This window comes from Pyxicephalus adspersus, chromosome 3 (genome assembly GCF_032062135.1).
Source record: "Pyxicephalus adspersus chromosome 3, UCB_Pads_2.0, whole genome shotgun sequence".
Lineage (NCBI taxonomy): Eukaryota > Metazoa > Chordata > Amphibia > Anura > Pyxicephalidae > Pyxicephalus > Pyxicephalus adspersus.
Genome location: NC_092860.1, coordinates 44,840,787 through 44,867,511, shown reverse-complemented (window position 1 = coordinate 44,867,511; position 26,725 = coordinate 44,840,787). Strand labels below are relative to the sequence as shown.

General features: G+C 35.2%; 1 protein-coding gene across 5 annotated transcripts in view; it reads right to left on the bottom strand.

The window, feature by feature from the left end:
• Positions 1-303: 303 nt before the first annotated feature.
• BNC2 (basonuclin zinc finger protein 2) overlaps positions 304-26,725 on the bottom strand; it is a 346,936-nt gene continuing 320,514 nt past the window's right edge. For 4 of the 5 annotated variants that reach the window (XM_072404406.1, XM_072404407.1, XM_072404410.1 and 1 more), the window contains 2 exons: positions 24,322-26,282; positions 304-4,334 (listed from right to left, as the gene is read on the bottom strand). In XM_072404406.1, the coding sequence (XP_072260507.1) occupies positions 3,686-4,334; positions 24,322-26,282 (2,610 nt within the window). In that variant the 3' untranslated portion in view covers positions 304-3,685. Of the gene's footprint in view, positions 4,335-9,635; positions 9,704-24,321; positions 26,283-26,725 lie in introns of all 5 variants that reach the window. The other variant, XM_072404409.1, reaches the window with a different exon arrangement.

Genomic DNA, 26,725 nt, shown 5'->3' with positions numbered 1-26,725 from the left:
GAATTATTTTACCAATATAATAACAGCAGATAACCAACGGTTGATTTACTTGCTGTAAATTCTCTTAATTTGTAACAACTGCTATTCATGATGCATTGTAACCATAGGATTTATTAGAGGTGCAGAAATGTGTTTTTATTGATTTTTTTAACTTTTATTACGAAAACATTTTTGTATCTCACAATCAAAAAGAAGTTTTAATGAGAAAAGTGCTAATATTATCTAGAAACAATGATGTTCCCCATAATTTGTAGAATAAAGCAATGTAAGAGAACTGTAGCATGGACACACATACAAACTGAATAAGAAGAGTACATTTTACTTAGTCCGGTTGCAATTTAACAAACACATACAGTATACATGAACAGTATAAAAACTAAGCTGAATACTATTCAGTTTAACCGAGAGTAGTACTTAAAACTCAGTGACATTTCCCAAAAAATGGTCATCAAAAAATTCCTCAGCTTTTCTCAGTAAACATTAGTGTTGGACAAATGCAAGTTTAAATAAAAAAGTCTTTTACTGTTTTAACAAGAATTTTCAGTCTTTAACCACTGCGGGCCCAGGAAGAAACATAACTGGTCATTCCTGTGGGCTTTATGTTGTATTTTTTACAGTTCTTTGATAATAAAATTGTCAGCAATCAGTGTAACTGTAAATACTGTCTTGTTTGCTAGAACATGTGTATGCTTGGAATCCACAACGAGCGCTATGTACATTAAGTAAACCTAAAAAGTTGTATATGAGTTCCTTTGGCAAACATGAGATATTTGCAGCAAATATAACATAAGCATGGATATTCGTAACAAATTGATGCTTAAAGAAAAAGTATATTGACTTTACATACAGGATGCTACTGCAACGAATTATAATCTCAGAAAGTTGGAATTAAAGAGGTATTAAATGGAAACAGAGTAGCAGGAGGAATCATTACACATGAGTTATTTTGGCAGAACATGTTGGTCATGTGAATATCCTTCTACTAGTTTGTCTTTTAGCAATAGAAACTGCCTGTGTTGTTCTCCAGCTCAGGCAAAATGTGTAAACACAGGAAACACTTGAGGGTGTCATAGGAAACAAAAGTGCCTTGCGCCTTCCTAAGTCTTTCTTTTTTACGTTAAATTAATAAAAAAAAATATGATTATCTGTGTTTTCAATCATCCTAATGTTCCAATAGCATAGGAATGTAGTCTATCTGAGGTCAAGCACATGCTTCCCAGTTATTGTACTGTAAGTGCTTCAGCTGTTGGTCTCTTGAAGTATTTTTTTCCTACAATAGTGAGGTAACATGGCCTTGATGACCACCCAGATACTAAAAAGATTGTTAGTTGATCTCCAGTCTATGTGTGTGAATTCCCAAGATAAAATCAATGACAGAAAAATACTACTGCTTTTGCCTGTTTCTGGTAATAAGGACATAAAGGGATTCATGTTGGCTGAGTCTCCTATCAGGGGAGGTTTGTGGAGCCACCTGGATGTTTTTATTACACAGGTCTGGGCTTGTAAAATTGAGATGTAATATTAAAACTCTTTACTGCACAATGGCCTGCAACATATGCATTTGCTTTAGGGGGGAAGTGCATCTAGCATTTGCTAAATGGTTTAAAATAAACGCTTTTCAATTATAAGACTTTTTTTTTTAATAATCAAACATGAACATCTACCATGTTCAACTACAGTTTGAATTTGAAAATAAAATGTTATGTGTAAATGTGCAGATCTCACCTTTAGAAGCCGCGATAGACTTCCAGATAGAGAAATAAAAAGTGATAGGTTCATCTATTTAGATTGGAGGTGGTTGTCATATATATCAATGTAATTCATTATTTTAAAGTAGGATTCTATGTGTTAAAAAGGGGGAAACTTAACTGTCCTGGAATCCCATATAGTGCTCTGTTCCTCAGGATATGCAAACATCTGTCATATTTTTCATAATTATGGTCTAAATTTTATATTTATATATATGGCTATTGCAGTCTTTTTTTTGAAACACCATGACCAATAACGTAAAAAAGACGTACACTTTGTGTGAAAGCAACAGTCTTTTGATTACCTACACAATCAATTTGAACGTGCAAAGTGTAGTAACCCAGAATGAACAATTAAAATTCCTTGTATAGTAACTGGAATACGGTAAAACGAGATCTAATGGGCTGATGTGATGTGCTGTATTTAAAACAATGTGGTTGACCTTTACCCTTCTTTACTAAACAATCCTTAATTAGTAAATAATCATAAATAAACTGTCTTGTGTCCTAAATTTTATAGAGATATAACTCTCTATAATACTGACAATAGAAAAACTAAGACTTCATATCACGTGTCAGGACAAACACTTAGAACATAACTGAAATTCATTGAGTACTGCTGTAAATAGGAACGATTCTCCCTATTGTGTTCATTGTATATTATAAAATAATACTAAAAACATGTTGTGGTCCCTCCAGTTACATGTGCAACAATTATGCAGAATTCATGAACAGATGTGTTGATTGTTGATTTTTCCATAATATGATAGAGGTAAGGGATTTGCATTTATTAATCTTAAATATATTATCACCATGTTTTATAGTCAGATATCACTGGAGTGTGGCATTGGCTCTAAACACTGATTAAATCTTTGACTTTTTATGATACAATATAGTTTATCTTTTCTAGAGGACCATGAAATATGGCTTATACCTCATCAGAATGTTTTTCTGCATTGAAGTGAAGTGATATGTGCAAAATTGGCAGTTCTACCATATAACATTTTGCAAAACTCCATTAATACTTGTTTAATATGGCAAGTATGCCTTTTATATGACCAGACTAGTTAGCCCAAACATCTAAAGATACCGACATTACTTTAGCTCCTTCAGCACAGGAGATGGTATCATTTTGCCCAAAGACGCTGATCTCAGCACTGAAGAGTTAAAATAAGGATATCATTACACACACTGTAGTGTTTGGATAGGGAAAAAGTGCATGGCTGCTTTTACACAAAGTACAAAACACTAAAGAAAAAAAAAATTCAATGGTCTGATGCATGCAACACCAGGATAATACTACATCTAGCAGGTAGTTACAAACCGGTTGTGTTTTGGTGTCTGTGTTGCAAAAATGTGCATTAAAGCTAAAATAAAGTAACAGACCTAGATAGAAACCCTTCATCTTGCATACAGCTTGATATAACTGCAACAAGAACCAAGAGTACACAACCATCAATACAATACTTTCTGCCCAAGCGGACTCCATATATACAGGTGAATCTGCCATGCTTAGTGTTCTCAAAATATACCTAATGGTGTGTTCTTGTGAATTCAAACAAAACAACTGTTCATTATTTTTTCTTGCAAGCAATAGTCACTGGAATATTAAGACACTATCTTTGGAGATAACCAAGTACTTCATTCCAAAAAAAAAAAAAAAAAACTGTATAAGTGACCATGTTTGGAATTTTTTTTTCTTTTTTTTTTTCAATTGTCCTCTGGAGGGCAGTTTCACCTTTAAGTGAAAATAAAAAGCACCTAGTGTTTCATAGTTTTCTTTTTCTCTTTTTGTTAAAAAGAATATATATCTAGATTTATATATAGAGATATATAACATACATATACATTTTCTTTTATATATGTACGTATATATAAATATGGAGCATTTCAGTCATGTTGCCTGTGAAATCTGGAGTTTAGTGTCCATATGGAAGCTATTCCACAGAAGAGAAAGGAATGTTTTTATGGAGATTAGGGTTTTGACTGTGCCGATTTCGGCTGCGTACAGAGGAGAACATCATGTTGCACCCTAGGACTTTACATTTATGCATTTCCCGCAAGTGCACTGTCTTATAATGAACTCGTAGAGTTCCTTTGTTGCTGTACATTTTATGGCAAATGTTGCACATTATTCCCCCATTGCTTACAGCAAAGCTGTTGTAAAAGGAAGATTCCGATACGTCATTGCCTGGTCCCATGAGAGGGGCAGAAACATCACATTTTTGAGAGGACTCCTCAATGTCACTGGCACCATCAGTGTCATCCAGGAGTATGCCCTCATCACTTCCCACATCAGACTCCCTAGAGGAATGGACACTGCTGCTGGATTGGACACTGGAGGTCGTGCTCAAATCTAAGACCATGTAATCTTCTGACAAGCTTCGGCCATATCCATTGATGTGGGAATCATCTGTACCAACTGGCGAATTGGTGTCCTCTCTAACATCCAGGCCCAAGGGATGTTGACCACCATAGATCTTTGCCAAGAACTCATCTCGTAGGTTGGGCTGAGAGGAGTCCAGCCCCATCTCATCCAGTTCTTTGGTCAACAGTTTGCGGTGGAGGTTAATATTGGCACTGTGTCTGAAATAAAAAAATAAAATAAACAATACTTGTGTATATAAATAAATATAAAAAACATTAAAATATATTATAGCTGTTCAAACATAAAACACATATATATACATTCCCATACTACAATAACATATAAGTACACTGTCAAAACAACTCAATGCTAATTTCATGCATTTCACACAAATAGCACATGCAAGATGGAGAAGCAAAAAAAAAAATATATATTTATTATCAATTTATAAAGTTAAGAAAAACAGTGATCCAATTGTATAGTATGTAGACATACAAAGAATGCTAAAAAAATACAAAAAAACAAGCATTGTTGTACACTTTGGTGGGTTTCATAAAAAGAATCGGGGCCATAGGTTTATAGGACAATGCAAGGTAATTGACAAAAGTTAATCAAAGGGGTTCCATCTAATCTTTAACAAGGATATTACCAACAAACTCATATTTGGACTGTTACAAATGTAGAAGACCATAGTTAAACATTGACTACCCCTCAATCCTGGTATGAGATTATAACCATACTCTTTAGTGTCATATCACACTCACCCCCATCATTTACCTTACTTCTCCCTAATTATGGGCTGACATTTCTGTACAACAGACTTCTGTTTTATATTAACTTTTTTTATTCATAAGGACACCGACAGATTTATAACTAGACAATAAAAAGGGACTAAGGATTAGGAAACTGATGTTTAAAGACCTTTATTCTGGAAGGTACAAACATAACCTGATAACTTTAAAAAGGAAGAATAGTCTAATAGAAGCCTAAATATGATTTCTGAAAATTGCTTTTGCCTTTATATATTTTTTATATACTGTATTCCTGCAATGAAGGTAAGACAACATTGTCTGTTTCAATACTCTATTAACATACAAACAGTCTTCTGAAACAGATGAAAATAGTCATCTTAGCCAACAGGCATCCCTGTCTATGGACGCCTTCATAAGTTTACCATTGTGTGAAAATACACAGTGGAATAAATGTATGCGGAAGCCTAGCAATCTGAGATTCCTTCATTGCAGATAAACTAGCCACTTATTGCTTTAGTCACAGCAGTGAAACTTTAAAGATCCTTACAATCTAATTAGAAAGTGTAGACTCCTTCAATTTCTGTCAAGCTAAACTGAATGCAGAAATACGCAGAGAGAATCTGTGCAGCAATGTCCCTTTCTCTCTGTCAGCACTAACACAGAGTCCGTTAATATAATTACATTGACTTTTATTCAATTAAGTGCCATCTCTTGCTTAAAGGGAAGCAGAAGAAGAAAAAAAAGACAGCTTTGTCAATTGATTCAGGTGTAACACAATAATAAAAATGAACTCATGGCAGTGCATTAGCTCTGCACCTCATAACTTTGTAACAAGAGTTCATTCATAGAAGTCGATTTCCATTATGCCACCTCAGTTGAAAAAGAATTGATTCTGCAGCTCTTGTCACTCTTTAATCTATTGCACTTTTGTTTAATAACCTAGCACAATACTGTATGCACAAAATAATGACCCATAAAGCTGGTGACAAACTTGTTTTATTTTCTCTATTTCCCTATGCAAGCATACTTTCCACGGCCTTATAATGGTTGGAATTAATTATGTTAATACTGGGTATTACAATATTATTACCTAATATATCTTAATATGTATGCCGGCTGTCACATAGGACAGTTCTTCTTAACCTAATTACTCAATTTAGTTAACCCTGTGTAACAAACATTTACCACATTACATAGATTGCATGGTAATTTGCTTTCATAATCCCAAAAATCTGTATCGTACATATCTTTAAAATATGAGCACATACTGAATCATGACCCAAACCCTAGGTGTCAATGGAACACTGACTAACAAACTCTGATCAAGGTATACTGGACAACTTTATGAAGAAAAAATAAAAGATGTATATTACTCATATTACATATTTGCTTATTGATCATGTGTACACATTCTTTCTATAAATTACATGTACATGTAAATGAATGTATTCCTAGTTTTTATTAATTAAGCATAAATATCAGTGTAAATTATGTTCAAAAGGAAAACTGTCCAACCACCAACTCACAACTGATCAAAATAAAATGATCTTGTTTGGTGTTTTATGTTCTTTAAAAAGCATACCTACAACTTACATTACACATGTGCATTGCTTAGACAATCTCTTTCTTATCTGAAAACTACAAACCCTACTGGTTTGGCCAATCGAGTATTTGCCAATATGAGTATAAAAATGTAACCCACGATAACTAAGCTCATCATACTTTTGGGTTTCTGTTTGATTACACAGCATCTTGAATATAGTCAAAACAAATTTGCTAGAAACGTATAACTTTGCCATTCACTTCTTTTATGATTTAAACCCCACAATATACATTTAAGCTCAATCCTTCTGCTCGGCGTGTGTTTGTAACCTACATTGTTGTTTTGAGATGCAGAATAACATCTGAGCCTATCATATATAGTTATTTCACGTTAAACCCACTAGTACTGCCATGTTATCATAAAACAGAGCAGCACTTTAAACAGGACATTTCTACAACATGTTAAAACATCATTTTTGGAAGAGGTTTTACTATATATTGGGTAGTTTTCTATTCACGTCACTACAAAAAACTCCAGATTAATATTGTATTGTAGGCTTGTAAAGGACCCAGTGGTACTATGAATGCAGATACATACAAAAAAAAATATTGTGAAAACAACTAACTTGAAAATGTGCATACCATCTATGAAATACAGTACTGAATTGGTCCCAATAATCAAAATCTAGATACAAAATCAAAAACAAACTTTCACTGAAACCTGGGCTTATGCAGTTCCAATATTCCTATATAATAGGAGAGCGAAGAACTAGAGCTCTTTTTACAGATCCAACTATATAGTAAACTAAAAAAAAACTGTATTTTACAACTGTAAAGAGAGGCAAAATATCAACTGAACATAAAAAGAAATGTATAATAAACTGAAACAGTCTCCTATGTGTGGTATAGACTTGTTTGTCTTGACCACTCTAAGCCATGGAGAAAGGCAATCATTTATATGATGCTTGTGCATTACAAGCTAATCCTAACCTCTACAATTATCTTATGTGAACACTATGCTAAGAAAAATGGGAACACGACACTACTGATATTCTATGTTCACCTAATGAAGCATTAACCATTGATTAAATACATGGCACTCTTTTTAAACTAAGTATTGTCACAAAACCAATAGCAATCTGTTAAAAAAATCAAAGAATGTAAACCAAATAAGCATTATAGAGTCACTGGTATATTTATGATATATTTGTCATATTGTAGAGATGATACTAAAGTAAAATGTTTAATCTATTTTCTCCAGGAAAATCAGCTATAATGGCTTTCATTTTATGTCTGCACGTAAAAAAATTGATTAAAAACTTTTTAAATAATTTTAAAAAAATCACTCTTTCCAAAACAATTTGATGTTTTTTTACATGCCTTCTAATTTCACTTGTTTCAAAATAAATTAACCCTTGAAACGAGATAATCCTTCCCTTGACAACTATATACTGTGTGTACAAAATAACTCATTTCTTTCCTTTAAAGATAATGATCACCTTCCACAGCTGACTAAAAAATTAGACAGCCGGCAAATAACTTAAACAACAACTACAGAAGCCTTGGAAAGTCGAATGCTGCCTGACAGTTTGCTGAGGTAGTTCAAAATCTTCAGCAACAAACACAATTGCAGCCTAAAAAATCTCACTGCAACAAATGTGGTTATTTCTACCAACAAAAAGAGAGTCAAAATGTGTTTACACATCAGCTGATGGCACAAGTGTAGCACAAAAGTGTAGCACAAGAGAAAAAAAATGCATCAAGGTCCTTAAAATGGCTTTAAAGCCTGAGGACATGTCTCAAAACTTAATGCAATTAGCACTAAAGAATGTCACTTTATTGAATTGGCTTGACAGTATCAGTATTCTAGCATAGCAGAGAAAGTGTTAATGAGTTAGTTATTAATGATTAATTACTTCCAAGCCTATTTCTAATTTATGTATTATCACAATGCACAAAATAAAATCTACCAAATATAGGATAAAAGATGGTTGTTGCCAAAACCAACCAGTCAAGTGTCAGCCTTGTCTGGGAAATAACTGTGATCACAAATATGAAATTGTTGTCAGCGTGGCCTACTAGGTGTTGAGATGTTTCCTAACACTTAAGGTTCCTATTCTGGGTAACTTTTCAAATCAGCTCTATGTAACAATGCACTGAATTATTGTTTGGGAAATAAACTGTACCTGTATGGAATTTAGAACTTCTAAATTGACCTCAATCCATGGTTCAAGAGTCAGTAGGGGTGTTTTAGCTTGAGTAACTTTAGCTTGACTTAGAAAAGTTAATAATTTGGTGCTGATAACATGTTTCCTGTTCTTCACATGCTAGGACATGTCTTACCTACCACTAACCTTTGTATGCCTGGAGCCAGTATATGTAGAATAGGAGAAACGTTATTACCAGTAAGATTGTCACTCCAGCCTTAAACTTTACAATCTTCAGATGTTGAACCCCTGATACGATAACACTAACTAACCATTACAGGTGCCTATTTCATTTTCAGTAATACAGTACCTGCAAAAGAAAAAAAAACTATACACAACCTCTAGCTCAAATTCTGCCTACTTTACTCTAGGAAAGGAAAACTTGCAACCGCGGGAACAGTGACAGTGTGCTTTCAATATATAGGATTTTATAGAATAGGTGTGGAAAGACAGAAGAAGAGAACTTCTCTGTCACCTGTCACCACCCACAAATCTGCCTCCTCCTCCTTATAGGTCCCTCCTCCGCATTAGGACTTTCTAGAAAAAAAAATACAGCAAGCTATGACATTACAGCTAGTAGATACATAGATTTCTGCTAATTGCAATATGATTTAAATAAAATATAATGACTAATAGCCTGCACTTAATAAGGGGAGAGATTTGGTAAAAAGTAGACCATTCTAGAGTTCAGCTTTAAATTCCCCATAGACTTGTTTTTTTTTGCAAGTGAATGAACTTTTATGATAAATCAGATTATCTGCTTTGTTATAACCTAATTAAGTTAATGATACACAAGGATCGGATGTTTTAGTAATTCTTTCTAAATATTTTAATAGTGGGTAGAGCTTTGGACCCAATTGTCCTAGTGTTCTGCTAAGAAAAATGGGACCCCCAACAAGTGTACAACTTAGCTAAAGCAAAACTTAAAAGTCACAAAAATGAATAACGTAAAGATTATTTGCAAATAAGGGCACAAACAATTAACTTAGGAATGAATGTTATAAGAAGTAATATTTACCCAGTTACATTTCTAATTTTCCCATTGCCCCAATTGCTCCTTCATCCTCTGGGTGCAATCCGGACGGTCTGCATTAAAACAAACAGAAACAAACCACACCCATAACTCTGGAAACATGTCCTTACTTCTTGAAAACACCAACATTGTTGGAAGATTTAAAGGCCTAAATGCATTGAAGGGTGCTGGAGGGGGAGGCATTTGTGTAAGGATTTTAACATCAAACTGCAGGGTATTTTTTGTTTAGTTTCTTCTTGTTTTTTTTCAGCAGTAAATTGATTGCTTAGTTAAAAGATGTCACTGTTCATTAAGGTTCTATTGCCCTTTCACTGCCAGATCTTACACACTTCAAAGCAAGTAGGCCGAAATTATGCAAACAAACATTCTGTAATACAGCATGAAAAAGAAAATACATCTGCCCTTTCGATTTTACATTTAAAATTACTCAAAGCCTAATTCAAGTTGTAATAGAACATTACCCTACTTATCTTTTTTGCCTAGGGATTTTGTAAATGGCACTTTTACCTAACTCACTCTCCCACAGGCTCGTTTTGACCAATTCACCACAGTCTTTTCTGTAGGGCCACACATGCTGTGGCTGCAGCCCCTTGGGTCATCCCCTACAAAGCAGAGTGAATGGCCCTGTATTCTAAGTGATGATGTCAGAGGCTCAACCACAACACTGAGTGTTGGAAAGAGAGGCATGCATCAGTCACTGGGGTAGCTAGGGATAAGGTATGTAAATGAAAGAAAAAATGCTTTTTACAGAAAATCTAGGCAAAATCAAACTTTTATCTATTGCAATGCAGATGTAGCTCCATTCCAAGGGTATTTTTTATGTTACTGGAGTCCAGCTTCAAGTTAAAAACTGCCAAGCTCCAATATTTTAGATGGCATTTGTTTAAAATGGAGTGAACTTGTTTAGTAAAGGTGTTCTAATCCCAGATAATAATCAAAAGAGAAACTGCTGACTCTGTTGCTTTAAAAGACAATGGCCCTGATTTATTAAAGCTCCCCAAGACTGGAGAGCATTCACTTTCATCAATGAAGCGGTTTGATCCAGCAAACCTGGAATGGATTTCTTTAAAGTCATTTGCTATTTGCTAGAAAATGTTTTGAATCCTAGACCAGATCTATTCCAGGTTTGCAGGATCACCCAGCTTCACTGATGAAAATGTATCCTCTCCAGCCTTGGAGAGCTTTAATAAATCAGGCACAATCATTCCAGTTAACATACTAGACATAAAACAGCTGAAAATGTACCTTAAAGATATCAAATATGTGCCACAGAACCCATTATGTTTCAGGCTTAAAAAGACTGGGGTATGCATTAACCAACTTTTTATTTTAGGGGGTATGTATAATAGGGGAAGGTATATACATCTGTAAATATGCACTATAGGTCCAATTTTCACATAGCTGGCTGATTTAATAAAGCACAAAATGCAAAGTCCCTACAAGGATTTTTCATGGAAATTGCATTAAAACATGAATGCTCAATGGCTGCTATCAGATATTGCACTTTGTGCTTAGTGCCTTGTTCTTTAAATGTTTAAAATCAGTTCTATTCATTGTTAAAAAAACAGAGTATGTGCATTATCCCAAGATGACACAAATAAAGCTAAACAAGTTCATGGTAAGAAAAAGGTTGCACGAAAATAATGATAGCCTTTGCTTAACTGACTGTCACATACAGTCTTTGTTATCAATCTGAACAGCAATGTATTTTTTGTTATAAGTTTAGCAATACATTTGTAATAAAGCCTCCCCTTTACCACGAATGGTTAATGTTATTTAATTTATGATGTGAGAAATAAGAACATACTTGTTAAGCTCCTTAGATGCCTGAGGTGTACCCAAAGCATTTTTGTGCAATGAGTTGATAAAAGCAGCCATTAGTGTTTAAGAAACATTTGGGGCTACATAACCCTGAGGAAAATCAATTCAGGGTTTTTGCTGTTAGCCTTCTTAAGAGTGCAGGTTTAAGTAACAGCAACAAGGATATAATGTAAGCAAAGGGGTGAGAAGTTAGGAAGACAGTCACCTAAATCTCTTTCAGTATGAAGCAAATCAGTCATTCTGGTCACGGAGGCAGCTCCCTCATCACTCAAATTATACACTTGAAGATAAGCTCCCACCAAGCTCTTCTGGGGTTTGACTAATTTACTGCACAGATACTGCATGTCTGCTGTAATAACAGGTAGGATGCATTGGGGTCGGCCATTTATCTGAATTAGACTTCTTTGCTCAATTCACAATGAATTATGCTTCTACTCCGCTACTCCTTTTTTCATGAGCCCTTTTATCCCTCTTGGGATCCTCTGATGTGGCAGGCAAACAAAATTGGCAGCCTTGTCTAGTCAACAAGGAGGATTCTCGGGAGAAAGTATTAAACTTTGCAACGGAAGCATTGTACTGTATTAATGTGAATGCCCCAGGAATGTTAATCACTGTCTGGCATCACATGCTGTCATGTGAGGAATATAAACCCCAAAATGTGTTCTTTTAACACCAGGCTGTGTGTTGGGGCATAACTATTTTTTGGTAGTATTAAAGGGCAGATTGCTTATCTGTTATTAATATTCATGAAGTACATTTAACACATGAGTTCGTTCTGTCTCCTGTTTAAATATTTAGGCTAATACTAAAGGATACAAATATCCCCCCCCCCCCCAAAAAAAAAAAAAAAATAAATTAATAAAGACCCTAATTGACTGCATTTCTTTTTATTTGCTCTACTTCAATTTGTGATTTGATCATATTTGTTTACCGTATGCTTACTTTTATAGAGTAACTCAGAATTTATTAAACTTATGCAAAGCGCAATGATGATGTGCAAAGTGCAGGGCAGTTCCTACCATAATGTAAGTAGAAGGTACATTTACAGTGGTACTTCATAGCTGTGCCATAAACAATGTTTCTCATTTTTCCATATTGCTAACGGAACAGACATGCAGATTATGGTGGTGCTGCAGTCCACCCTAGGCAAAGAATTATGAAAAATCTTATAGCAACCATGAGCAGATTAGTTCAATTTCAATGTTTTTTGCCTTTTTATCATAAATATTAAAATTGATTGTAAGCCCAATGTGGGATTTATGCACCATATGTACTTCTTTCTTTTGTTCAGAATTGACATTAAACCATTGCATTTCTTATGTAGGTACTTGCAGTTTAATTTGGTTAGTCTGGGTAACATATGAATGTTTATGAGTAATAAAAAAAATTGGGATATGCCATAAAATGTAAATATTACTATTTCAAATTTTTCAGTTTGTATTACGATAGATGTCAGTAACTAAAAATAACAGCAATCTTTGTTAAAGCAAACAAAAATACTTACCTAATCCAGTCATTTTACAGGAGATACCATGGGTCCGCAGAATTCCACTATCCGCTGATATACACATTTTTATTAATAGAGAGTTTGGACTCTTATCTGCTCATCACACCAACTATGCTTTATATTCAACCACTAAAGCCCTTCATTAAAAAAAGAGCCAGAAGGAGTGGGGTCAGAAAAAGAGGATGTACATACCAAATTCCCCACTTTTCCCCAGGGTGCTTATACTTAAAATGGAACTGATTTGAAGGGACCCAAAGGTACCTGCTATGTTCTAATAGTACCAGATTAAGTGAGTCATTTCAATTTTAGGTGCTATTGACATTGTACTGATGTTGATTGTGGGACTCTGTGTTTGGGTAGTGTTGGACATTTTGCTGTGAGCCACAGCCTCAGCTAATATCAGCCTACTTGGCTTGTTTTGCCTTCATTAGCTTTAATGAGCCTGAGCACCTGTTCTTCATTAACTAGACCTATTGTCTACAATATAAACCACTCCCAGGCTTTAGGGAATTGCCAGAATACCCAGTTTGTAAAATCAGCTTCTTAAGATGTGATCTTTAAGCTGCTGAATTACATTACATCTGAGTATATGTTTTTTTTTTCTGCTACAGGTTTCATTGGTTCTGACCATTGATTCAGTATCACCTGTGGTCTGCCCTAATGACATATGTGTAAGTTTGTCCTCAGATTTCTAGATTAGGCAACTTGATTGGTAGGAGGTATGTCTGTGTTTTACCTGAAAACTATCAAAATGTATCTCTTTTTTGACCACCAAACCCCGTGATGACCAATTGCACCAACCTAGGACCTTAAAGTAGAAGCAAACACTTAACCAAGTCTATAAGCGCAGGTGAACAACAGTTGTTTATTAGATAACGCATTCTAAAATATCATATGCCTACTTCAGGTAAGGCCAGTTCCTAAGGCCGGACTTACCAATGTTCTAACGTAACAATGTCTTCCACATGTTAAGTATTAGTGATGAGAATGTTCATTGTTAGTATACTGAACATTAGAATATTCAGTGTCTGTTTTAATGAAGACAATATATTCAGCTACTTCAGTTGTTCTGTACTCTACTGGAATTGCTGGTTGGTTTGTCTTAGCGCCTGAGGGTAATTCAGAATTTGCCTTTTTGAAACATTTGAATAGACAGTTGCCACAAGGAAAAAGTCCGCTACAAGTGGAAACTTGTAACCCAAAAATATGTTTTGTTTTTTTTACTTCAGTGAAGTTTAAAAGTCACTAGATAATAGTTTAGCATTAAGTATTTCCCAGAGAGACTTGGAACTAATTGCTCAAATTTAATTGGCTATCAGTTCTCAGCCTCAGTATGTGAACCTTGATTCATGGTGAGGCAGGGTTGCAATAGTCTACTAGGGAAATTAGAATGGTCAAGAGAAAGCTGGCTAAGGGCAACCTTGGTCAAACGGATGTGTTGGCGGCCCTTATATTTGGGGAATTATGATTAATGGTACTAATAATGCAGATGATTACTGATATGTGCATCTCCTGTAGTTTATCATATTGCACTGTCTGCCTACGTCTACAATAAACATGCTATCATTTACCTCTTTATTGAAGTCACTGCTCCTCCGATAGGAACGCTTTCTAATTACTTGGTAATGTTTTATGCCTTAAACACTGTGCAGCTCTGGACCTTGCCAACTGCTCAGTGTCTTTCCGTTGATTAATGGCACTGCGTTTAATCAAAATTTAGAACCATGCTCGAGCATCTCTCTCGTGTAGAGACTGCAGACTGCCAAAGCACTTAGTGTAAGAAACGTGGCTGCAAACAACTGCAACGGCGTATTTGAATTCAAAGCCACGGGGTGCCATTAACCCTTATTCTGGCTGCAGAAGAGTGAACATAAAATTAAGATTAATTATGTTTATACAGCTTGGATAGCACTTAAATTTATATACAGGTGATATTTAAAGAATGGACTTCATTTCTCAAAAGTATTATCAGTTACAAAGTTTGCTTTTAACATATATACTTTTGTAGTAAAGGCGGTTATTGTCAGTGATCTTTTTCACAGTCATACTGGTTTAGAAGTCTAAGTACATCATGAGTTGCCTCAATAAAGCTAACATTCTAACCCCTTTTACCACAGACAAAAACCATGGTCCACTAGATACACATACATAAGTTTTACAAAAAGATATCATCTTGCAGCTTTTTTTATAGCAGATAAGAACAGTTTGTTTTTATTTAGTCCGTGAAAGATAGCTATTTGTGTTTAGAAGTACAGTTTCATTCTGTCATTAGTCTCCTTGTTTCCATTTTTATCATTATATACTTGTAATCTAATTAAAATATGCCAACACCAAGACAGGTCTAAAGTTGGCCATGAACACAAAACATAGTCAGCTATGTATGCAGTGTCTGACCATCTTCATTTAACTGAAGATACCTGGTTGCATTAGGTGACTTTTCACAATTAGACCTATGGAGAGGGGCTAGGGAAGCTTTTTGCAGACACAGCAATTGGGCAAATTTACCTGTCATCCTGATTGCTATTTCTCCTGAAAGTCTTTGACATTACTGTTTAGAGATGCATCAAAGACAATTTTCCATGACAGAGAAACTGTGATGTAATTTGTAGGGTCACCTTAAAATTAAATAAGGCTTATTTTGTAAAAATTGTGATTAGGCAGTTCCTTTATTGAAGAAGGGGCATTATGAACAGTACAGGCAATGCCCCTTCTGCAATAAAATACCCTTATCTACCTGATTGCAATTTATCAAATACACTCATCTTTCCCTATTCTGTCACAGATGCCACTATCTCTATAGGGATGACATAATTCCCTTGCATACCCAGAGCATCCTGGCATTGCATACTGAATTGGGCATGCACTTTAATATAAATAAATATATATATATATATATATATATATTATATGTTACTTCTTACTTCTTGCTTCTGTTAGTAGGCTGTAAAATATATGCAGAGAGGGCAACCATTTTTGCTTCTAATGCATATATGATGGGATTCCCACTAAGCATTACAGCAAAGGGGTTGTGCCTTACTGTTCTTCTAGCTCTGTTTCACTGTATTTCCTGTCACTAGACAAGGATTACTGTAGTGCCATACAGATAGCCACCAAAAGGAGCACCTGCATATTTGTATATTGCATAAATGTATATTTTTAGGGACATCTGTTTTTTGGTAAACCTACCTTCGGTTAAACTTCACAAGAATAATGATTCAATAAGCACTCACATAGTTTACCTTTAAAGGTAGAATAGATTGCTAATATTTAAATATTCATATAAAGGGGGGAAAACACACAATTATGGCATTTCCTAATGTGTTTTTTTCATGCCAGTGCATTTAGTAAGGTAAAATGTCCTTCTATTTGGGCATTTTATATCTAATCATTCATCCTATTTTAGCACCTTTTCAAAATGATGTAAAAAGAATTATTTGTCGGGACAAATACGCACATTTTTTTTTTAATGTGGATTTTTATGACCCTGTCATGCGACTATTCACTGTTGAAGTTAAGTGTTTTTTTAATACCATTACTGAACTGCTGAAATGGATGCTAATATAGCTTCGAGTGCTAATGTCAAGCCGTTGCAATAAAAAAGACAGACTGCAGAATGAAATAATACCAAGAAAAAATGTGTGGGCAAATGTGTCTTATCCATGCCTCTCTTGTTGAGTTTCTATATCCCTGGCCTGTTTGGAGAGGTTTTTCAGGGACAACATAAGCAACATCAAACAAAAATAATATGCTAATATTTGTTAAATAACAAGAAACAATAAACTCAAATCTGGATCAAATCAACCAGGCTTGGTAGTCAGTATACAATATTGATTGTTGTATTGATCTAAAAAAAAGCAAGCTGGTTGTATTTGGTGACACTTTTTGACTGTCTAAAGTAAAAGGTCTTCAGAAAAAAATCAATATTACACATTGTCTTTCAAACTAATAGAAGAAAAAGTATACTCAAATGACACCATAGATGACTTAGGAGATATTTTTGACATTTTAAAGGGATTCTGTGACATCCCTTTTCAACTGGCTAATAACCTCTGTTAATAGTTCCTGCCCCAAATACAGTTTTTGGCCTAAACGAGATGTTAAGGTCACAGTAGATATGTGCCTGATCTCAGGTATATAGGCAGTCACTTTAGATACCGTATATCAATTTTTATGTCTATTAGTACAAACACTTTGTACTTCATTTATATGTATGCTTCCTTCTCTACTATACCATTTTATTGTAGTCCTAACCCTCATTTGATTTCAAATGTGCTTTAAAGGAAAGTGTAAAGTTCAATGAATCCAGGAAAATGACATATCAAAAAGGCTTCACAGAGCCTACAGAAAACAGTGTTGGTAAATCCTGCCATTTTCATATGAATTATGTAATACATTATGTGTGCTCATTACCTGGGACAGCAATTCATGCTATTGGTGTAACTGTTTCAAGTCACAAAATGAATGCTAACTTTTTTAGAACAATGAAATGTTTTAGGGCAGATGCCAAACTACTACTATGATATAATTACACCAATGCTGTCTGTCATTGATTTCACGACACCAGGGCCAGAGATAAGTTAAGTAACTTTGTTATAATACCTTGTTACAGATGCAGGTAAAACCTACTGCCTACTGATGGGAAAACATGTGTGGCCAATAATTTTAGATAGGACAAAACCACCACTTTATACCATTTACACATGCTTGCTGGGCCTAATGGTAAATTCAGACTTGATGAACAGGCTATGCTGGAGACTGCTATTTGTCTGAAGGGTTAAGTGGCAGGGGTAGTACCGTTAGGCAGACAGCAAGATCCAAAACTGTAAATGTCATATTGGGATGTTAGCAGTGCTGGTAACTCAAAAATCCAAAAAAGAAATGTATAAATAACAGAGGGTCGTATAGTGCTTATGAAGCTCACCTTTCCCAGATCAATGATCAAAGACAGAATTCAGACGTGATCACAGGGTCTCTTTAACATTATACTAGGTAGATTCTGTAACAGTGAGCAGAAATTTCCACTATAAATTCTTGCATGTGAATTTTAAGCTTCTTGATTTTGTACTATGGATTACACTTCCCGGGACTGTGTATCATTAAGTCAAATGGTATTTTTGACTAATTGGTAATTCACTGATTGATCTGTGCAAAATAAACTGCTATTCTTATAAAGCAAAGCATTTTAATAATTTAAATATTAAGTCTTTAATTTCCTATGTGTATAGATATACAGCAAACTAAAATAAATCAGAATGTGATATTAACCTGTTTACTATTTTATGTGAAACCATGTAAAAGTTTATAGCATGAATTATACTGCATATGAAAAACTTTGTATGTTGATGTGTTTTTACTCGTTAATATACCAAATGTTTGAAAGCAGAGGTCTCTGGATGTAGTACAACATTTGGAGCCTTTGCCAAGGAAGATACTTGTACAACTGCCCAAACACAATCATATAAGACATTGAGCAAAGAAAAAAATGTATTCTTAAGGAAGTGGTAAATTAGTGGTTCAGGCAATTCCCTGGGAAGTGGCTAAATTAGTGACTGTGGCTAACAATTAGGTTTAGCAATGTTTACTAGAAACTAATATCCCAATTCCTAATTCTTTGCCAGTGCATTTACATCTCTAGGATTTCTATTCTTTAACTGTAAAAGCTACTAACAAAACTATATCGTCTTCATAGAAATAAAAAAAAATAGAAGTGGCTGTAATCACAATGGTATTTAAAGTAGCTGTTCTCAATTTCTCTACATACCATATATTATTTATATATTAATCATTTATAACCAAATGAATCTTGGCAGCTTTCTGAATCGACTTGAAACAGGATAGGCCAATAAGTGCTAACAAGAGGCAGGTAATGTTCTGTTCACACCATCACCTGCACTGTTAATATTATGCAGTGGCTCATCCAAGATGCCATGCTAATTTATTCCAGCACACCTGTGGTATCTAGGAGATAGTTATTCTAGCAGCAGAAGGGTGTTGTAGATGTCACTGATGCACCCCTAAGACCCTAGGAGGTCCTTAAAAAATGGATGCAAAATCAAGGTGTAATCCAATTGTTTTCCTTCCTAGCCTAAGCTTGTTGTGCTAACAAACTAATTGCAACAACTCTGCTAACATCTGATAGAAGCTTATAATGATATACATGTCTTCCAAAAATAAAACATTAAACTCACTTGATTATTTGTCTAAATAAAACTATACTATAATATACTAATCCCACAATGCTTAAAAGAGTATGTCTATTCCTAAATGAGGCATGATATTTCAACGGAAAGACCTTAATGTACAATACTCTTGCATTGTTCAAAAAATACAATTTAGGAGCCTCAACAAAATATTTTCAAGAATTTCAAGTTTCCCTAGCATATTTTAAGAAATCGCATACTCTATATACTCATACGCCTTTTTCTTAAAATGTATTACCTTTATTTAGATCTAAGTGACTGGAGAATCTAGCATTGATCTCAAAGTTCCCCTCTCGTCTCCTCCCTTTTTTGTTGCACAAAATAATAAATTTAAAGCCCTCATAACCAATGTCAGGAATAATCTTTGCTGTTAACAATACCAAAAAAAGACTACTATCATAACTTTTTTACACTTGACACAGAAATTGTAATAAAACTATTACTTTGATATGCAAAACAAAAATTCTAAACAAAATGGTGTATTAAAGATTATTCCCACTTTATGAAGCTGAAAAACAAATAAAAAACACCAGTGATTGATTCTCCACCAGAGAATGTTTGGTGAATGTCAGATTCACTACCATATAAAAATGCACTTCTATCCAAGAGATAGAAAGTGAGCACTTTTACTAAAATGATTATTAACAGATAATCTGACCATGGCTAATTGTACAAAATAACTGTCCACTGGTTGACCTTGATCTGAGACACAAAAGTTACTTTTTGTGGGGCATGTAAGTGGGTTAGAAGGTGATTAGCAAGGAGTAGTCACAAGCTTTCCTCTTCACGCCTTTTGGGTCAAACTATGGAAGAGCTGCATTTAAACAAATTGTGACCAATGCAGTATACTGCTTATTACATGAACTGTAAATTTTAGCAGATAAGTGTATTAGGAATCCAAAAGAGATTTAAAAAAATGCTTTCACTGTCAAAACAGCCTGTGAAAATATTTGACATACTGTGCATTGCAAAACCAGAATAAGACATGAGTTAAAATAGCATACTTTGATATTTTTTATTTAAAAAAAAATTAATTAAAAATAAAGCAAAAACTGTTGCACCCAGATATTCACCAGGAAATGTAAAAAACTAATGCAACATTGTCATAGGTATATATTTATTAAAAAACACTGGAATCAAAACAAGGCATTGCCAAGTGCCTGCACAAAACTTGATATCTCACAGTATGCAAACAGAACCTTTAGCTTCAATTTGTATATTTTGCATGTCTCCCCTACATGCTACAATGCAATGTTTGTCATCTACCTAAACATTCTGAAAGTTTAAAAAATACATAGTGACAGAGATGATGTGCTTGCAAGTATGCAGCCACTGAAGTTACAACTCCTGATTCATGTTATAAATAACATCAACGTGTGATGTCTGAAATACTGCATAAAGAATGTCACAATTAAATCAGAAGAAATTAGAAGAGTATTCAGCATTCAATTCACATTCATTGTAACTAATAACTACAATAAAAATGTTGTTTTCTCCTACAGGCTAAATTTTAATGGAACTATATTATGGAATCTCTGAAATTGGTCAGGTATTTTTCTTTATAATAATTCATAACACTATAAATATAGTGTACTCACAAAATAGAAAAAACAACAAATAAACTTATTTTGGTGCCTGAAGTATTTGTAGCTGAGTTTTTTTCAGTATTTTTTCTGACTGAGCCATTGAGGAGATGTGTCTTAGGGACACAACCAAAGTGAAGAAGAGATCTCTACAGATGAATCCAGGTCAAAGACCTGAAGTTGTAAGATTTCCATTCATATTTTGCTCTGATTACAACTCTAAAAGTGTGAATATTCCATTCTGTCCAATAAAAAAGGCCAAAATTACCTGGTGGGAGAATTGACAGCTATAAAAAAATTGTTATGGGCTCGAAAATAATAAAAAGGCTTTATATATACTTTATTACCCAGAAGCAAAAAAATTTAGATGTGTCCCAAGCATTAAATTTCATATAGGTTAATGGTATAGTCATATGTTTATTTATTTAAATACATTTCTCAATAAGGAGTTAAAGTGTGATTCCACTTTGTAGGTATAAGTAGGAAAATTAACCAACTCATAACCTCGTAACTTTGTTTTTTGTCTTTTGCCAATGTCTCTTCTTATCTTCTTTTTTATTTTAGTAACATTCCATGCATCCATAGATTATGCATAGCAAACAACTTTTATTCACTTCTTCCTTTTGAAACAGTGGGTATTTCAGGAAACAATTTAACGTACAATTACACATTTGAAGCAGCTTTTAGTAGCACTTGTTCTTCAGTGTTTACCTCCTAAACATAAAGTTACAATTATAACAGAAAACCATCTATATAAAGGGCATCCTTAACCTATCTGGTTTCAGTATGTGATCTTGCAGCTGTAGGCATGTATATTTGACTTTAGAGATTAGAATTGGACCTACACGTTGTACCTGTACGTTGTGTCTTTATTATTGTAAGAACCATTCTTAATGCTAACTTGCATTCCCCCTTAAAAATAGAAACCTTGTAAGTTTTTCTATACTCACCTGAATATTTAGGACCGGCCTTGAGGTGTCCACCAGTGCATCAGTCAACTGCTCTTAAAACGCTAGATCAGAGGTCAGCAAACTCCGGCCTTCAGGCCAGATACGGCTTAGCCGGTAGTTCGTTCTGGCCAGGGGGCATTAGGAACTACCGGAGCCGGCATTGATACTTCTGCCTCCGTGGTAAATAGGGAAAGCTCCCTGAAGGTAAATCCCTCTCCTCCGCAATGCATATGGAGAAGGATTTCACTTCAGGGGGCATTCCTTGGTGGTGGGCAGAGCCATTAGGGTGGGTCCGGCCTAGTGTGCTCCCTCCCACCCCATAGTGGCCATAAAACTTTGCCGATACCTGCGCTAGATCCAAGGATAAAGCACTGCCATCTTGTCTTCTTCTCTTGTGGTGGGAGGGCAAGGATTACTGTCAATCATGGCAGTAAACCTGCTCTTATTTCCACACATGCTTAATGGTCCCAGCCACAGCTGCCTCTTACAGTTCATTCATGAAATCTATGATAGGAGGAGTTTGACAGGAGGTGATGCAGGGAGTTATTTCCTAGCATGTCCATTCAGACAGAATCAACAATCCGGAAGTGCAATTACTTATGGGTTGGACTAGTAATAGAAGAAAGGTATGTATGTAATGCTGCACGTACACATTTTTAAAAATGTAATCCTGAATTAGGGTGTATTTTAAACTGCAAGACCTCATAAAACAATACAACATTCAAGTTAGGGCCAACCACTGCACCACTAAGAATTTCTTATCCTGACAGAAGGATAGACATAATTAGGTTTAACCAAGGCTTTAACCCCAATAATACCGAAGGAGACATGGTGGACAATTGCAATTATGTGCACTAATCAGCCAGGAAAGCAATATTTTTTTTTAATAAAATACCTAAAGTGATTTCTATGATAGGTATATAAACCATACATACTAATACATATCTCAACAAACTTGTTTTAGTTTGCAAGTGTATTTGGTTACTTGTAAAAAGGAAAGGGGGGGGGGGGGGGGTTAAGACTGAGCCCATGTCATGTTTTTTTCCTTTTGAGAAAATGTTTCACGGATGTATTTTACCAATTTGTAATTTTACTGGCATTTCTAATAACTGAGGTACTAAATGTTAAAGCACATTTTGTGTGCTTGGTCAAAAAATGATTTTTTTTTTCAGGTAAAAGTAGCTGATTTGGTTTATATTAGGGTATATACAGTAATTGAAAACAAATTTTTGCGTCTTCCCTTGCATTAAAAATGCAGGGCCAAAGTAACAATTGTTACTTTTCTTCTGCTCTGTTATAAATCCTATATTTACTTTGTATTTATTTACCACTACATTTTAGCTAAAAACTATAGAAGTTATTGTACTTTCTGTATTTCAGTGTATGTCATTTTTGTGCGCTCAACCAGTTAGAATAAATATAGATGCAGGACATCATACTGTAGCTGGCTTTAGAATTGTTGTGGTTAACTGTAAATTGCACATCTTCATAGGTTTTGCTAAGTGATGAATATGTTTGAAAACGAACCCATAATGACTATGCCATAACCATGCGATGTTTGGCAAGCATAGAGAATTGTTTTGATGCTTAGTGATGACATTTCCACTTATTAATGAGTGCTTAGCACTATATGTAATATATATTGACCCATTAAAATCTCCCCCAAAAAAATAATATTACTGCACTAATTCTTTTATTGTTTTAAGATAATACTTGGACTAGTTGTATAGCCATGATAGAAAAAACACCTAATTTATTATGATTCAGTTAGCATTGCAGAAATCCTAACAAACAGCTAGTTCTGTGGTGTTGATTTACTAAAGCAGTTAGCCCAGGGAAGCTGTGTTACCTACAATTGACCAATCATGCAACTTAGAACAATTTGCTTAGCATTGCTCAGTCTCAATATTAATATTGTTGTGTCACAAAAGCACAGATTTCTGGCAGTTCAAGTGTAGGGAAAGAGCCTGGTAGTCACTCGGTGTTTTTACTTATTCGGTTTACAACTTGATCAGACTTTTAGCTTATGTCTGCGAATGTTAAATTGAATTCCTATGATATGGTCTAATGACATTAAGTTGTGCTGAATTTGTAGGAATTGTAACTGCCCTTCTACTGACCAGTTTACAAAAAAAAAAATGATTAAAAAAAACTAACATACTAGATAGATGTAGATAAATGTAAATATGTCTATGCCATTATATTTGTTTTCGGTCTGGCTAACCTATTGGTCTACTTGAAAAAGGTACCCAAGCTTGCTTATCATTGGAGCGTAACTGGCAAATACTGTTCTAAATGCATGCTGTAGATCTGTTCATTGTGTATCATTGCTTTACTGCAAACATTAGAGATATATAAACTGTCAGGAACAGGAAGTCTAGTGGCTCATGTCAGTCAAACTTACATATAAGTAATGCTAGAGAACTGTGAAGTAAAGGCTTTGGCAGAAGGCTTTGCCATAGATAGAGAACATTTAAAAAATCATGCAATTTGGTTTTTTCCCCTATAAAAGGTGTCTAAGACCCTTGTTTTCTTTCAAGATCTGAGAAGTAAATAAACAATGAAGTCACAAAAACCTTAAACTTCCATATTGCCAGGGTATGTACTAACCTGTCTCTACTTCGTCGTGAAGGAAAAGCAGCATTGCAACCAGCTACTGTGCAGACATGCATCTCTTTCAGATGAACGTTCCTGTAGTGCAGCTTCACACTGTATGAACTTTTGAAACTCTTTTTGCACACATAGCAAATTTTAGGATCTGGACTTGAGCAGAGGTCACCCTCTGGAGAGAATTTTTGAGGGCTTCCATAGTTCAAAGATGAACCCAAGCTTTCATGAAGTGCAGCCATGCTGGCACTTCCCCCATTATAAAGTCCATAGTGGCTCATGTAAAACATATCATAGGTAGGGTCTGTAAACTCTTCTTTTACCTTTATAACAGCCTGCTGATGACAGTCAATGTGATTCTCAAAGGATTTCTCATTGTCTGTCATAGACCTGGCATTATCTGTGTGAACAGGAAGGTGATCATCTTCCATTGGTTCATCACAATATTTGGGCTCAGAAGATTCTGATTCATTTTCAAAATCTCTCTCATGTTCTGGGTCTTCTGAAGTCATACTGTTCGCTCTAGTGTCTGTCCTCAGAATGCATCTGCTACTGCCATTTTTTGAGTAACTGTTGATGGACAACCCAGGACTCAAATCTCCTTGAGAATTGTTATCTTGGTTAAGGTCGTTTGTGGAATGGCCGTGATCAATATTTTCTTCTTCCTCATCAAATTCATCAGCTGTATCGATTACTTCCTTCTCAATTTTGACAGGCATACTTGATTTCCGTGGCTTCTTCTTGGGAGCTAGGTCTGGGTTTGCATCATGTGTTGACATGTTGATGACAGATGGCGTTAACTCTTGTGGCAGAGAAGGAAGAGGTTGTTCTATCCCCAGAGGTGTGGGTAAAATTGGACTAGTAGGTAGTGATGATGGAGGGCTCACCATATCTCCTGAATTTAATAAACTTCTGTAAAAAGGAGGAACAGGCTGAACAGTCTTTAATGCAGGAAACACCAGTTGGCTGGAAAGTGAATTTTGCAAAAGAGGGTCTAAGGGTGGTGTTGAAAAGCCCATTGGAGGTCGACCAGGGCTTGTTAATAAGCTTGATTTTGTACTTGCTATAACTGGGGTAGCTGCTCCAGATGTTGCACGGATTAGGTCTTTATCTCTATTGTTCCTCAGCATTGGCATGTGGAGCCGAGGATTGGGATTTGCACTATGCCGATTTCTACTTCTAAGTGAACTGAAAACCATGTTGCAGCCTTCAATGGTACACCTATGTTTTATCTTAAGATGCACAGCATTGTAATGAATTTTTAGAGTTCCCTTGTCATAAAAGGTTTTTCCACATGCATTACAAAATACCCTGCCTTTCCGTGATGATGCTCCCATCCGCCTCATTCTGTGAATTTTAAAGGAGCTTTTGACATGATCAGATTTATTAATGTCACTAACAGGCGTTGAGGTTTGAGAAGGGGAGGCATTATTTGGCTCTGATTTTGGCTCAACATTTGTGATGCTACTCAAAGCATTTCTATTGGACGGTTGTTCACTCCTATTATAAGGCATGGGAGACACTTCAGACTCACTGGTCTCTTCACATTCATTCTGCTTCGAATTGTTAGGTTCCCGCAACCTCAATCCAGGATGTTCTAGCATAAGACCATTAGGAGGTAATCCAAGCATAGGAGCTGAGACAGGATTGATGTACTGGAATGGAAGGAGGAATGCAAGGCTATTGGGCATGTTCTCAAAGTGGTGAATACTGGAAGGGTTGCTGTTTTCTAAGTGAGAGAGAACACTTGGACTCCTGGTGCGGTTGTTGCTTTCAATAAAAGTTCTTATGTCCGAATCAGCTTTTGAGGAAGGAACAGCAACTGCCTGACCTTCTTTCTCTTGAATGGCCATAAGCTCCACAATAGATTTGGTCTCGCCAAACCTTAGAAACTGCTGCAGAGTGATGATCTCTTCTTCCCGAGACATAATGGCCCAGCGGTCCAAGACTTTGCCAGCAGCATCCTATAATAAACATAACAAGAATAATAAAAAACACATAAAAATGTTATAGAGATATCATATGTTTGTTCTGAGAATACAATTGAGCAAGGTACTATAATAAGTAGATAGTGGAGAAACTTTTTCTTTCATGTAAATGTGGTAATTACAATCACAGCAAACAGATTGTATTAGCTAATGTCAAAACAAACACAGCATATACCACTAAAACTCTGTGAAAATAAGGGCATGTAACCCTGCTTTTTTAACAGTGTGATCTAACTGTGGTAAAACTGTTTAGCATAAATTAGTATAAGATGTGATATCATACTGTGCAACTAAGTAGCAACACTGTATTATGTGGCAAAAACAACTGACTTTTGCTCAGTGAGCCTATAACTAAAGTTCCTAATATAAAACAGCTTCAAACAGCAACTACAATTCTACAGACAAGAGCCTGAAATATT